Source organism: Sciurus vulgaris, assembly GCF_902686455.1.
Source record: "Sciurus vulgaris genome assembly, chromosome: 8".
NCBI classification, from domain to species: Eukaryota; Metazoa; Chordata; class Mammalia; order Rodentia; family Sciuridae; genus Sciurus; species Sciurus vulgaris.
Genome location: NC_136468.1, coordinates 144,645,570 through 144,659,979, shown reverse-complemented (window position 1 = coordinate 144,659,979; position 14,410 = coordinate 144,645,570). Strand labels below are relative to the sequence as shown.

Sequence of the window (14,410 nt, the reverse complement as noted above, 5' to 3'; positions counted from 1 at the left end):
ATTTTACCTCCAAAAATAAGAAGGGTTGGGGATGTAGCATAGTGGTAGATTACTTGCCTAGTATGCATGAAGTTCTGGGTGCAAACTGCATCACTGTAAAAAAACAAACAAACAAAACAAAAAACTGCTATGGGCAAACACTTTTCATTTGTTATCTAATCCTCACAACTACCCTAAGAATCTTACCATTATTCCTATTTTTCCTGAGAAAATTAAGACTTAGAAAAGTAACTTGCTTAAAAATCTCAATTATTTCTGTTAAACTGAAAACACAGCAAAACTCCCAAACCCTCTTGAAGAAAGCAGGGAATTTGTTCCTAACCCCAAGACTTATTTGGGGGACAATTATATACAACCAAATTAATTTTCTCAGTGCAAAGCCAGCCATTAAATGAGATTTTAAAAATCTCCGTTGCTTAGACTATGGATCAGAGACCATCTTTCTGGGCAATATGCTCTACTGCAGACAAAGCTTTCTGAGTCAAATGTTATCCCAGCTGTTACATCTGCTTACTGGTTGACTGTATTAATGGAAGTAGGAAGACTCCAAATCTTCATCTACTGATCAAAAGCTGATAGCTTGGTTCTCAAACATACTTAGAGTCTCAGATAAATTCCAGAACAAAAGACTACCTCTTAGTAAATGATTAATTCTTGCGTTCCAGTTCAGTAGTGACAAGTGGCTTATGGGTACTCCAGATGAACTAAGTCCTTTCTCCTACCTGACAGCTCTGGGTATTCTACAAAACTCTTCATTATCTGAATCAGACAGGAACTCAGTAACTGCAGGCACATAATGAAGTTATAATGATATATGAGATGAACAAGCCTAGATATAATTTGTATCCTCTCAGAGAAACAAAAATTCAAAACAAAAATATCCATGCTTCCTGAAACTTTAGCACCTAAACTTGGAAGGACTTTAAAAAACTATTTAGTGCAATAATTTCCAAGGGTCAATTCACAAGTTAGTGCCAATCCCTGACCCTGGTCTAAGAAATACTGAAAAAATATAGGCAATATAATGAGTTTTTCAAATGACTAAATTTAGTAATTTTAAGAATTCCTAAGTATTTTAAGATTATATTTTATCAAGGTTTTTGTCTCCAATGTTATTTCTTTCATGGAATTAGATGGTAACTGTTTTTTAAATGTTCTTAAGAAGAGAATTTTCATATATAGAAAATATGAAATTAGCAACATTATGACAACTTCCATTTATTTTACTTTTCGTTTGACTTGTTTATAAAGTCCTGACATCTAGGAACTACTGAGCCATTTCTCTAGTGTATCACCTATGTTTTAGGGAAAAAGATCTAATCTATTTTGTACAAGTGAAAATTATGGATACAACTGATAAGGAAATACCAAAGTGAATTTCATGCTCTATTTTTATCCTAACAACCCTCAAGGTTTCTACCCAAGCTGAATTCTTTCTATAACTGTGTTGGCTCATTCGCTTAATTCTGACTCAGTAGAAATGACTACTGCTAACCATTTTCTAAAAAGTTTAGCAACTGTTTTCACAAATAGCAAAGATTTTTCTAAAAGACTTTCTTCCTGCTCAAAGAGTGGAACTGGAAATCTAGATTCAGACACTCGAATATCCTGTTTGTTTAGATCCGGTGACTAGCCCTCTTTCTTTATTATGACTCTCTAAACATCTAGGCCATCTCCTTGTGAATGTACAAATAAGAGAATGCCCTGCTGCTCCCAACCCCCAATTTTTTTTCCCTCAAGAACCAGCTAGAGGTTAACTTGGAAGAGTAGAGATATGACTTTGGAACTGGCCAAATTGAATTAGGCTTGGTGATGTACACTGGCAATCCCAGCAACTCAGGAAGCTGAAGTAGGAAGATAGCAAGTTCCAGACCAGCATCAGAACTTAGCAAGGCCCTAAGCAACTTAGCAAGAACCTGTCTCAAATAAAATATAAAATGGGCTGGGGATGCGGCTTAGTGGTTCAGTGCTCCCTAGTACAAATTTTAAAAAAAGGTCCCGGCATGGAGCTCAGTGGTAAGCCTGGGTTCAATCTCCAGTACCTAAATAAATAAATTGGTGAAATTATAGAAGTAGGGGGTAGGAAAGGGAGGTGAACTTTTATATAGGAATATATCCTATTCCTCTTTAGGATTTTGATTTTTATCAAGAACATGTATTCGTTTTATAAAAACACATATACAACTGGGGCTGGGTTGTGGCTCAGTGGTAGAGCATTTGCCTGGCATGTGTAAGGCACTGGCTTCGATCCTCATCACTGCATTAAAAATATATATAAAAATAAAAAAGCAAAGGTATTGTGTACATCTACAAGTAAAAAATAAATTAAAAAACACATACACAATCTTTTTTACTTAAATTTTTTTTTATTTTTGTGATACTGGGAATTGAATTCAGGGATGCTCTACCTCTGAGTTCTATCCTCAGTCCATTTTATTTTTCATTTCAAGACAGGTTCTCACTAAATTTCCGAGGGTCTTGTTAAATTGCTGAGGCTGGCCTCAAACTTGCCATCCTCCTGCTTTAGCCTCCTGAACTGCTGGGATTACAGGCATGCATCACTGTGCTAGGCTTATTTTTCAAAGTTTTTTTTCCAGCTGTACTGTCTACATTGTAACATAGTTACTATAATATAATATAAAGCTGCACCCCCACCCTTTATGCTGCAGTCATTTCCTCCACCTCCCAACTTACAACCTAGCTGGTCAGTCTGTGATCATCCTAGCTAGCTACTGGTTCATCAGTCAGCTTGCAAGTATCCTTCTCGGTTACTGGTCCCCTGTTAGCCCCCGGAATTTGACTGCTTAAGAATATCTCCCCTGCCATTCTCTCTCTCTCCTCCAGTCTCAAACCAAGAAAAAAAAAAAGTGTCCATTTTAAATTTCTCCTGGGCTGCATCACAGAACACTCTATCTCCCTCTCACCCTTCTCTCTGCCCTTCTCTTTCTCACTCTCTCATGCTATAATTAATGGCCATTATCATTTTTCTTCCAGGTTTCTTTACATTTAAAATGCTAATTATTAAATGACATTGAGTACTCTCAACCCCTTAAATTCCATGGAGTAACATATTTGAACATTATTGGTGCTTTCATAGGTTGGTAAAATTTACTTTTTTTTTTTTTTTTGATTTAAAAAAAATTCATTTAGCAATTTTGACAATCTAGAACAAAAGTTTTGACTAGATAACAGACATCATGATTAAGTAGAAAACACAAGAATAAGTAATTACTTTGTAAGTAATTATCACTGAAAATATTGCACACTTCAGCTGTTTCCTCCAAATTTGCTTTATGTAATTGGATGGATATAAATTAACAAACAGAAATTTAAGCAAGATACATTAACATTTTAACAAAATCCGATAATCTAATTTCTTTCAATTTTTCTCAAATTCATTTGAGTGTTTCCATCATGGTGCTCATAAGGAAATTAACAACATACGGCTACTATAGTTGAATGTCAAATTAAGTACTTATGACATACTAAATTCTTCTATAATACAATTATGAAGAATCTTTAAGTGCGGGGGCGCCTAGCACATAAAACTCATGCCAGGGAAGTGTGCCTGGTGCATAAAGACCCATGCCAGAGGTTGGTAATCTTCCTCTGGAGGACGATAGCAAGGACTCGTCATAAGTTGGGTGCTGCCAAGGCCTTCCCTGGAAGACGATAGCAAGGACTCGTCGTAAGTTGAGTAAAGCTGGAGCCCCTTCCTCAGAGTGTTAATCTCTCTTCCTTTTTTGTTTTTCACCAGAACTCACAATATCACGCGGATTAATCATGTTTAATAAAGTTCTTCGGTTGAAGGATGATGGGAACACAAACAGTTCATATGAGTCAACTCAATTCCAGTAAAATAAAGTTCATTAGTTTACACAAAGCACTAATATTCCTATAGGGAATGGTGGACATTCTGAAGCAATATGTCTTGTGATGCTTTTGTTAACTTTTACAAGACTCCCAGACATCTAGTTGCATATAAGTGATTCTCTTAGCTTCAGTGATCAACATATTTATTACATCTGGTTTCTTCTGCAAAGTAATGAGCCTCCCACAGAAATACATTATATTTAGTTCAAAAGAAAAGTTTTAGTTCTTTTAGATAAAGATTTTTTACTCTAAAGATAATAACTTGGTTCTTAATAGTATAATATGATTTAACATAGCATAGACATGTAATTATAGTCATGAAAAATTAATAACAAATTACTAGAAGTTATAATTAATCTTAGCGGTAAGAAATCAAATAGAAGTTAAACTTCAAGGAAAAACAAATGGTATACATCAACTTGCTTTTGTAAGTTTCGAGTCAAGGATAGTTCATTGTGGGAAAATGTCAAGTAAGATGAATGTGCCAGATGGCGCTAATTGGCTAACTGTGCAGACCTAACTTCTGTTATCTAAACTTCTAAGAACTTTCTTCTTCATATGAAGTCATAAATATTTTTTAATGAAAAGTGTAAGGGTATATAAACTGTAAGAAGAATTCAATAAACTTGTCAGCAACCTAACACCGACCTGAGTCTGTGTGGTTGCTGTCCATCGCCGACGCTGCGCCGCCTAATCTTTTGGGGCTTTTACATTTCAGGCCATCAAGGACCCTTGGACTCTGCTGCTAGGGCTGGTCCCCGGCATTTAAGGAACTTATGTTTTGTATGTAGAAAAGTGTTAAGAGTCAAACATTCAACTCAATAAAAACAAGAAACATTTCTGATTCCTTTGTTAGGTGGAGACTGCTTCTCCTTTTGCTAATGAATGTTTTTTAGCTGTAATATCACTGAGCTGAACAGATAAATCACCTTGAGTACATAAGGAAAAATAAACACATGCTAAATGGATAAACATTACTATTACATCTTTACTAGACCATCTCTACCTCTAACACTTTAGAAGCTTAGAGATTTAGAGTATTCTTACATTAACTGCAAGAAAAATTAAAGGAGAAATTCCTTTTTTGAAATCACAACTATGAAGTCATGTGGTTATACAAATTTTGCATTTGTGTGCAAAACATGAAGCACATTTACCTTTATTCTCCCTACTGAGTCTTGTCAATCACCTAGCAAGACTTAACAGATACCTTTCCAAGAAACAGAGACTAAGATGTATTTATATAACTTCAATTACCTCATCACTACAGTAATGAGAGATGCAGTATCCTTTTGCTATGGTTCAAGACAAAAGGGAAGGAGATCACAAGAAAGAGAAATAAAAATTATTACAACTGAGAAACTACTTCTCATTAAGTTTCACCGGGGTGCCACCTTCATTTTTACATAAGCATGGTGGCATAATTAAAGCTCAATAAATCAGAAATCTTAATATTTAAAATTTACCTTGACTTTCATTTATCACATTAACAACAAAAAGAATTAGATAAAACCCATAGGAAAGGGTAATATTAAACCCACTCTACTGAGTTGATTTATTGACACATTTAACTCAATTTTTATAGAAAAGGGATAGTGCATCTCAGTTTGCTTACAAGCTAGGAGATCACTTAAAATTCTGCATTTCCTAACTGCAAACAGAATATGGCACTTACAACAGGTTATAAATAAACTGGTTTTCAAGCATAGAGCCAGCCCCAACGATAATACACTATTTAAAGGCAATGAATTCCATTTCCAATGGAAAAAAAGAACTGTGCAAACAAGCTTAAAACTACTTTTTTTGTGCCAGTGTTATAAAATGTAGCTTTTAATAAAACCTTGACCCAAATGCCAGTAACTTCAGAAAAGAATTTGGTGGAGAGAAGAAAGTTATTTCATTTAGGAAAAATAACCACTATCTTTTTCCTAATCTTCAACACACACAATTTAACATATACAGCTGCTTTAACACTTTACACAATTCCTATGTACTGGAGCAATAACAAGATCTAAATACAATTATATTTTTACACACTGGGTCAAGGCTTTACATAAAAATACCATCCTACTTTTTCCCCCCTAAGTTTCTAAAATATCACATACTTTCCTCAACATCTGTAGCCATCCAGGAATTTTTAGGAAACTTTTGTGCATGATCTTAATTCCTAATCCCTGGTTCTTTGGGCTCAGTGACGAAAGATCAAAACCACCAAAAATGATGGTTCACTTGAAGTCAGACGGAGACCCTGGCTCAGTCAGTCTCATAGGATGAAAGCAGTGCTGCATCAACTGGCTCCATGCAGGAGGGGCACGTGAAGGATCTCGTCACCCAGTCATCTGTACAGTCCAGGTGATAGATGTGCATGCACGGCAGAAATCGAATTGGGTCCCCATAAACAAAGTCCATCATACAGATCACACACTCCCGGATCTTTTTTTCTGATCCATCTCTTCCAGGGTCATAAACTCCTTTAGGCAGATGCTGTATAAGGCCTATTCTCTGAGCTATCCTAATTTGTTCCTCTCCAGTCAGCTGAGTTGCTAGCCGAGTCTGGCTAGGTGTTGGATGATAAACTGGAACTGGAACTTGTTCCTGATATGGCGGCGGCGGCTCCTGATCCGGCTCCATCCCCTCGCCAAAGCTAGCCCGGTCGGACTGAGACTCGTGAAGCAGGGAGATGTCATCCGAGGTGGGGGATTTGAGGCAGTTCCCCATCCTCCGGAGCTGGGGCGTGTGATCTTTGTACTGTTCTGACAGTCTTCTCCAAAATTTACTCTTAATATTAAGTCTGTTATGTTCTATTCTTTAGAACAACTAGTCTTAAAAATTGGGGTTTATACAATTATGGTTAAACAACAACTGTTAAGAGTTTTGTACTATGTTACAGAGTCTAAATTTTTCTTTAAAAACTAAATTTGGTAATAATTTTGAAATGGTCATTCTTTGTATATACAATGTGTTCATATTTTCCAGGAATACAAGCCTTTAAAGCAGAGAATTTATCAAGCTGCTATTCTCCAAATTAAACTTCTCTGTAATGGTAAGTTTAAACTTATAAGAAGAGTAAAAGTTATTGGGAATTTATTTCTATCATTTAATGTTCTATTATAGGACCTGTCATCAATATAGTATATGTAAAATTTGTTACTTTTTACACCAAGATAAAAAAATGAGAGCCTGATTTGTTTAAAGGTTACTATCATGAAACATGAAAGCATTTTGCCACTTTGCCACACAAAAGGAAAGTTAAAAGCTCTCTCAGCCTTTCTTTAATTCATGTTTTAGGTATAACATTAAATTGTGTTAACTAATGTTCATATAGACTCAGGAATCAATATATGTAAACATATTAAAATGACATTTAAAAAAGAAGCAAAGATCAACAGCAGAATTAAAACACTTCACTTAAGATTTGTAAAGAGCCACGCCTTACCTGAGATAAGGCTCTGTCTCCCACTTTACTGCATGTTAGAGTAGCTTCAAAATAAGCCAGACTCCAGCTTCTTTAAAGTTATAGTCAAAAGATTGATTTTTGTTGTAGAATTACTGTGATCTCAAAAAGAGGAGATATAATGTATACTTCAGCCAAAATTCAAGATGGCTATCATATAAGCTGAATATATTTTTACTCTTGCTAATTTCATTTTGTAAAACTGTTATCTGTTAAAGTTTTGCAGCAGTAGTTGCTTCAAGAACACACAACCTTGGTTAACTTGTGATAATAAACCATCACCTACAGAACAGGTAGTATATAGTGGTAACTTCCAGTACTAATACAGACTCCAGTTAAATAAAAGGGTGAATAACTGTAAAGTAATAGACACTGAAGTTAAGGCCCAGCACTCTTACTTTATGACTGGTGAAAATGGCTTGCTGGATGGTTAAGATCAAACTTAGAGATTGAAATTAAATACCAGTATCTTGCCCTCAAAGTCAGCCTGAACCCAGGGAACAAGAGGACTTCTCTAAGGCGCTTTGCAACTCTGGGTCACACAACCTCCCAATCAGGGAGATTGCTGAGACCACTAGAGGATAACCCGCTGCAGAGGAGGGTCATTGGAAAAGGGAGACATCCCTGATGCTTCCAAGGGAAGCTACCTCATCAAGGAGACCCTGCCTAATGAATGGCACTAAGAAGCCAAGAAGCTGCTCTCAAGTTCCCCATGAGTGATCCCTGTGGGAACTCAGCTGACTCTTTAGGAAGACAGGAACAGGCCAATTAGACCAGCTTGATCTTAGACACCTAGCAAAACAGTTAAAACTAAAATATAGCCATTTTTGGGCATTTAAAAGAAACAATAGTTAAATGTAACTTAAATATATACTTGTGTTAGCCCACTAGAATAAAGACTGGAAGCTACAAAAGAGAGATTCTTAGGCAAATGTGCCTGATAACTATCAAGAGAAACTGCCAGAGTCAGAAGTTTTTAGTCAGTTTAAGGCCTACAGACACAGGTAGGCTTAATCTGTTTGCTAGTAACATAAATATAGAGATCTCTACTATTGTGTTTATATTCCTGATAACCTGGACAATGTTAAAGTTCCCAAATAAGGGCTTTGTCCTCTTCAGCCTTTGTTAGGCCTTGTTATGGTAACAATTTCTCAGTTCTTCCACCTCATGGTGAGAGATTATTGACTTCTGTCATCTTCATGATATTCATTGACATGTTCCAGATTCTGCAACATTTTCTTGTACCAATCTCATTTCAGTACTCATGTCTTTTTGTTCTTCTCTCATAGAAGCACCTACCCCCAGATGCCTTCACAATCTGCTCTTCCCCAACCAGACTTCTACCATGGACCCCTCGATTGACCCAATTTCTAAAAGGGAACTCCAAACTGCTTGCCACATGCTGCCCACTTCCAGCTCAAGGAAGCTAGAGTGGCTGTCGCCCCCTTTCCCTACAGCAGTAAGGAGTTCCTAGAAAGGGGAATGAAGCCAGAATTGGGGACAGGCAGTTAGTGTACAAATAGGGGATTGGGTCAAATTGAGGAAATACAGGCCATAAAAGTCATCTGCCTCTGGAAGTTGGAGACTGCCCCTGGGAGAATGGAATGTCAAGGATCTTCGGAGTCCATTGATTTTCAAATTTACCTGTGTTTGTCAGGGACTATAGGCAGGGAGCTGCTAATTAATGCCTCCTGGGCCCTTGCTTGGATGAATTACTTTGGCTCTACCCCTGCCCTATCCGCTTCTTACTTTTTACACCTCGCCTGTAAAACCAGGCCTAGTGGTGTAGGTAGGAAGGAGAGATAAGGGGGGAGAGAACTGGAGAACAAAAGATCTTATAAAAACAAAAACAGGGAAATATAATATAATATAAAGCTGCTCCCCGACCCTTTATGCTATAGTCATTTCCTCCACCTCCCAACTTATAACCTAGCTTGTCAGTCTGTGAACATCCTAGTTAGCTATTGGTTCATCAGTCAGCTTGCAAGTATCCTTGTCTGTTATTGGTCCCCTGTTAACCTGCGGAATTTGACTACTTAAGAATATCTCCCCTGCCATTCTCTCTCCTCCTCACTTTCATGCTCTCTCTCCCATCCTTGCTTTCATGCTCTCTCCTCCTGGCTTCTCTCTCTCTCTCTCTTTCTCTCTCTCTCTCTCTCTCTTTTTCTCTCATTTTCTCTCTTACCCTGCAGGGAGACACTCTGTTTGCTTAATGAGCTCTCTTATGTGAGTTCCCACATCCAGAGTGGTTTCTGGGTTCTTACAGTTAGTTACACTTAAGTATACATGTATGTTCTTAGTTGATGGAATATTACTGTCTTTTAACCTATGTTCAAGATTTCTATAGATCTGTAAAAAAGTACCTAAGTTCTAACGCTTTTTGGAACATGGGTTAAACCTTCTACCAAAACAATGATTAACTTTGATGTACATAAGGACTCTAAGTGACAGGCACTCTTTACTACAGATCAGACAGGACTACTTTTACAGACAAGTTGCTCTTGTTTTACTGAAGAGCTAAAAAAAATTGTATCTATTAGTTTAAATCTGGATTGCTTTGCTTTTATTAATGACTTACTTGTATTAGTTCTGGCCTAATCTTTCCAAAAATCTTATGTGGCTTAAAGTTGTCTAAAAAAGGTCTTCTGACGCTGACTCAAACTCATGTCCCCTCCTACATGAAAGCATTCAGATCACAGAACAGGACTGGGCTCCCACAGTGCAGCATGGAACAAAGATGCTTCGCAAATAATCAGTAATGTTCTCAGAGGAAACTGTTGAGAAATAAGGGATAAAAATCACAAGGAGTCACTTGGCAAACCCCAAGATACAGAAACAGCTAGGGCGTTATGGAAAGAGTGTTTACATAAATCAATGCTAAAGCCCTTCTGCTAGACAGAGATATTAAATACTCAGAATTTCCCTCTTTCAGGAATAAGCATCTGACTCCTTATGCTGGAGTTCTGTACAAGGACCCAGATTAACATGGAGCCCAATTCTTCAAGACTGAGTGATGAACAAAATGGAAGATTTTAAGTAGACTCCCTATGAAGTGGGAGGTCCCTCTGAAATTGAAGACAACTTCCTCAAGCTGCCAGCAAAGACTGAAAGGCTGCTTGCTCACCTGAATGACGCAAAAAAGCTGAGAAGGGAGACTGCCCCATCCCTAGCCAGTCTAGCACAGGTTAACTAAATCTGCATAGGTGTATCACCTTACTTTTGTTGTAATAAATTATAACTAATTCGAAGGGACAGTGAAGAAGCAATCTAGTTGCTTCTCCCCAGTTCAATCAAACTGCATAAAAGTTATTTTTCCCTTTTCCATCTTCTGCCTATTTATTATGTGGGTGAGCGGACAAATCTTCCAGCTAGGATCCAGGCAGACTCCCTGGGCTAGAAGACAGTAATACCAATGCTGCTGAAGCCAGAATTGGGGATAGGCAGATAGTGTAGAAACAGGGGATCGGCTCAAATCAAGGAAATGGAGGCCATGAAAGCCATCTGCCTCTGGAAGTTGGAGACTACCCCTGGGAGAATGGAATATCAAGGATCTCCAGAGCCTATTGATTACCAAATTTTGTGCTTGTCAGGGACTACAGGCAGGGAGCTGCTAATTAATGCCCCCTGGTCCCTTGCCTGGCTGAATCACTTTGGCCCTCCGCCTGCCCCATCTGCTTCTCACTTTATGCACCTCACCTGCAAAACCACATAGGCAGGAATCTATAGTCACATAGGCAGGAAGGAGAGATAAGCAGGGAGAGAACTGAAGAACAAAAGAGACCTTAACCTATAAAAGATTTAGGGTGCGCTCACTTCTTGGGACTTTAGAACATCAGCCATGGCCCCTTCTCCCCCTCGGGAGAAGTCTGTATTATTACTACTTTTAAATAAAACCTGCTTAATATGCTTGCCTTGGCGTGCTTCTCTGGTGTTCAAACTTCAACATTAGAGGGAGAACTCGTCACTTGTAAATGGCGGTATCATTGCCTGACTTCAAGAATCGCTGTACAGTTAAAATAATCAAAATGAGGAGCAAGGACTTTGGTTTCATTTCCAACACGGAAAGAGCTTGAAGGTCATCACTTCTCTCTCTCTCTCTGTTTTGTTTTGTGGTATTGGGAATTGAACCCAGAGGCACTCTACAGCTAGTTATATCCTCAACCCATTTTATTTTATAATTTTGAGATAGGGTCTCACTAAGATGCCCAGGCTGCCCTTGAACTTGCAATCCACCTGCCTCAATTTCCTGTGCAGTTATGATTACAGTTGTGCACAACAATTCCAGGCACTCTTATTCTTACAACAGGAAAAAAGCTAAACTTACTAAAAATCATTGACTTCTTAGATCTATCAGACACTTGAGATTATAGGACAAACTGCCACCCTAAAATCTGCAGAGGGGTAAAATATACAGAAATAGAGAATACAATTGATATCAGTTTGTTTAAATAAAAAAAAAAAAAACAGGGGCTCTGTACTCGTTAAGAACACTTTAGTGATAAACTGGGTACAGTGATGCATGCCTGTAATTCCAGCCACTTAGGAGGCTGAGGCAGGAAGATCTCAAGTTTGAGGACAGTATCCGCAACTCAATGAGAATGTCTCAAAATAAAAAGGACTAGGGATGTATAAGAGCCCTGTGTTCAATCCTTGGTTCCAAAAGCAAACCAAAAAAAAAAAAAAAAAAAAAAAAAAAAAAACCCTTAAGTGGTAATTTTGACAAATTTTTGAGAAATAAATGCCAATGACCTAATGACCTGGATAAGGAAACCTCATGGTGCCCAGTCTTAAAGAGGTCGCAGATTTATGTGGGTTTTACCTCCAGGAACTCTCCTGATCTTAGGGTAAAAGTTTTCTTTTCTTTAAACTATAGGAAGATTTCACCTATTCAAAATAAATTTAAATATACTGTTTGCGCTGGGTTGTGGCTCAGTGGTGGAGTACTTGCCTAGTGCGTGGGGGTGCTGGGTTCAATCTCAGCATCTCATAAAAATAAATAAATAAATGAAATGAAATGAAATGAAGATAATGCATCTGTCTGTAACTAAAAAATATTTTTTTAAAAAAATTAATACACTTCTTATCTAGTCACTTCCAACTGCCAATAGTTGAAGTAGCCTCTGTATTCTCTGGGTACTGCGCAAGTCTGTTTATGTATATAGTCTGCCCTGTTTATCTCCCAGGCTTTCTGTTTTTTTTACAGTACTTGAGATTGAACCCAGGGCTTGTGCATGTTAAGCAAGCACTTTACCACTGAGCTATGTTCTCAGTCCTTTATATATTTTTTTTATTTTGAAAAGGGTCTCACTAAGTTGACCAAGAAGCCTCGACCTTGTGATCCCCTACCTCTGCCTCCCAGGTAGCTAGGACTAGTGTGTGCACCATACCCAGCCTCCTGGTATCTTCAAGGTGGGATGGCATCTTTGTCATTTTCAAATCTTCCCAAGTCAACTTCAGGGAATATTTATATTCTCAATACAGGTTTTATTTTTATGTTCTGTGTATAGAACCCACGGCCTTGCACATGTTAGGCAAGTGCATTACCACCAAACTACATTCTAGCCCCTTTACTTATTTAACAGTTACTAGTCCAATGCAGGCGCTAGAAGAACCATAGAGTCTGCACTCTTGTAGCTTATGGGCATTGGTGGAGATATGGTGGCCGAGCCGAGGATCAAGTTCTCACAGTAAAGATCAGAGAAAAATCCCCTCATGTTTTAGGCAGGAGAAGGGGAAAGTAAACATTTTTTAAATACACCTGGAAGGTATTTCATAACAAAGACTTGCCTTGCAGAGAAAACTACCTTCCCAGGGCCTTATATGGCTTGGGGGAAGGGCCTTCAGTCAACTCCAGACCTTCTAGGCTTCTAGTCTCCTCTAAATCTCTAAATGGATTAAAAAAAAAAAAAAAAAAAAGAGCTATTTCTGAAGATTCCAGTCTAGGAACGCAGGCCTATGAAAAACACCCTGAGATTTAATCATGAGATTATAGAATGCTTCCCTTTTCCAGTACCTTACCATTACAGTCAGATGGTCCAAGCTCCTCCCCAGGAAGGAAGAAGGCAGGCCATCCACCTTAGAAATATTCAGGGTCAAACTGGTAGGAAAAGAGGTTTTAATCGAAGCCAGCTTTGAAGAAAGTTAATTGTTTCCAAAGTTCTTAGGTAGATAGGAGATTGGTATTTAGAACAAATAGAGAGATACACTGAAAGGAAATGTTAGGGAACAGACAAATGAAGATGGTGTGAACACAGGTTAAGAGAATAATTCTATAAAATGGGTCCACTGTGCTGACCCCCACCCACATGCTTTCTTTGACAAAAAGCAATTTACCTGCAGCCCTGCCTGGCCAATATCACATTCCTTAGCAAACTACCTGTTATCTGCAAGGAAATGCAGGCAGGAAATAACTGATGAGAGGAACTCAAGTTGCTTTGGAGGGAGAGGTATTTGTGACCCTTTTCACAGACCAGATTCCAAAAGATAAGGATAATTCCTTCTAACCATAAAACCTGTAAAAAGGATTAAGACTCCAATTAGGACTGGTCAGCATGGGCCAAGGTGAAATTGAATTGTCATAGAAGTTTGGTCTTGAAAGTCTTAGGTCACCCTGCTGTTAGTCAAATCAAGAGAGGTGGGTCTCTCTGGAAACTTCCCTGGGGCCCCCAATAAAACTGGAATGCAGGAGAGGCACTGTCCCACTCCTGAGAGGACCTACTTTCTCCCTTGAGAATATCCCCTTTACCTTTTGCTGTACCTTCAATAAATCATGTTACTCTGAGTGATATGTCTGAAATCTTTCTGACTTGATGGCAAGAATCAGGGTTGGGGGGGTCTTCGCAATGCCTCAGGTTTTTGGAAGGCCCCAATTCTGTAACAGAAACACAAGCCACTGAGATGCAAAAAGAACAGTTTTAAAATTTTGAATGGCATGCCCTTGTAAAATGAGGGGAATGTGCGAGCAAAGAAAGAAAGAAAGAACTGTGCAGGTCCACCTGCACCTATCTCTAGTTAAGCCCCTCACATTGGCCCTCCATAAGTGTTAACACCGGTGAGTGGCTGTCTCTCCCTCTGGAGATGGCC

General features: G+C 38.3%; 2 protein-coding genes across 9 annotated transcripts in view; both read right to left on the bottom strand.

Moving 5' to 3' along the window:
• TMEM116 (transmembrane protein 116) overlaps positions 1–14,410 on the bottom strand; it is a 115,608-nt gene that overhangs the window by 38,296 nt on the left and 62,902 nt on the right. The window lies entirely within an intron of this gene.
• On the bottom strand, positions 5,618–6,633 carry LOC306667193 (RING finger protein 11-like). Its single transcript, XM_079149660.1, has one exon. The coding sequence runs from the start codon at positions 6,589–6,591 to the stop codon at positions 6,127–6,129; it is 465 nt and encodes a 154-aa protein (XP_079005786.1). The 5' UTR covers positions 6,592–6,633; the 3' UTR covers positions 5,618–6,126.

Excerpts from the sequence above, each read along its gene's own strand:
- LOC306667193 (XM_079149660.1), bottom strand. The coding sequence starts at position 6,591 with ATGGGGAACTGCCTCAAATCCCCCACCTCGGATGACATCTCCCTGCTT.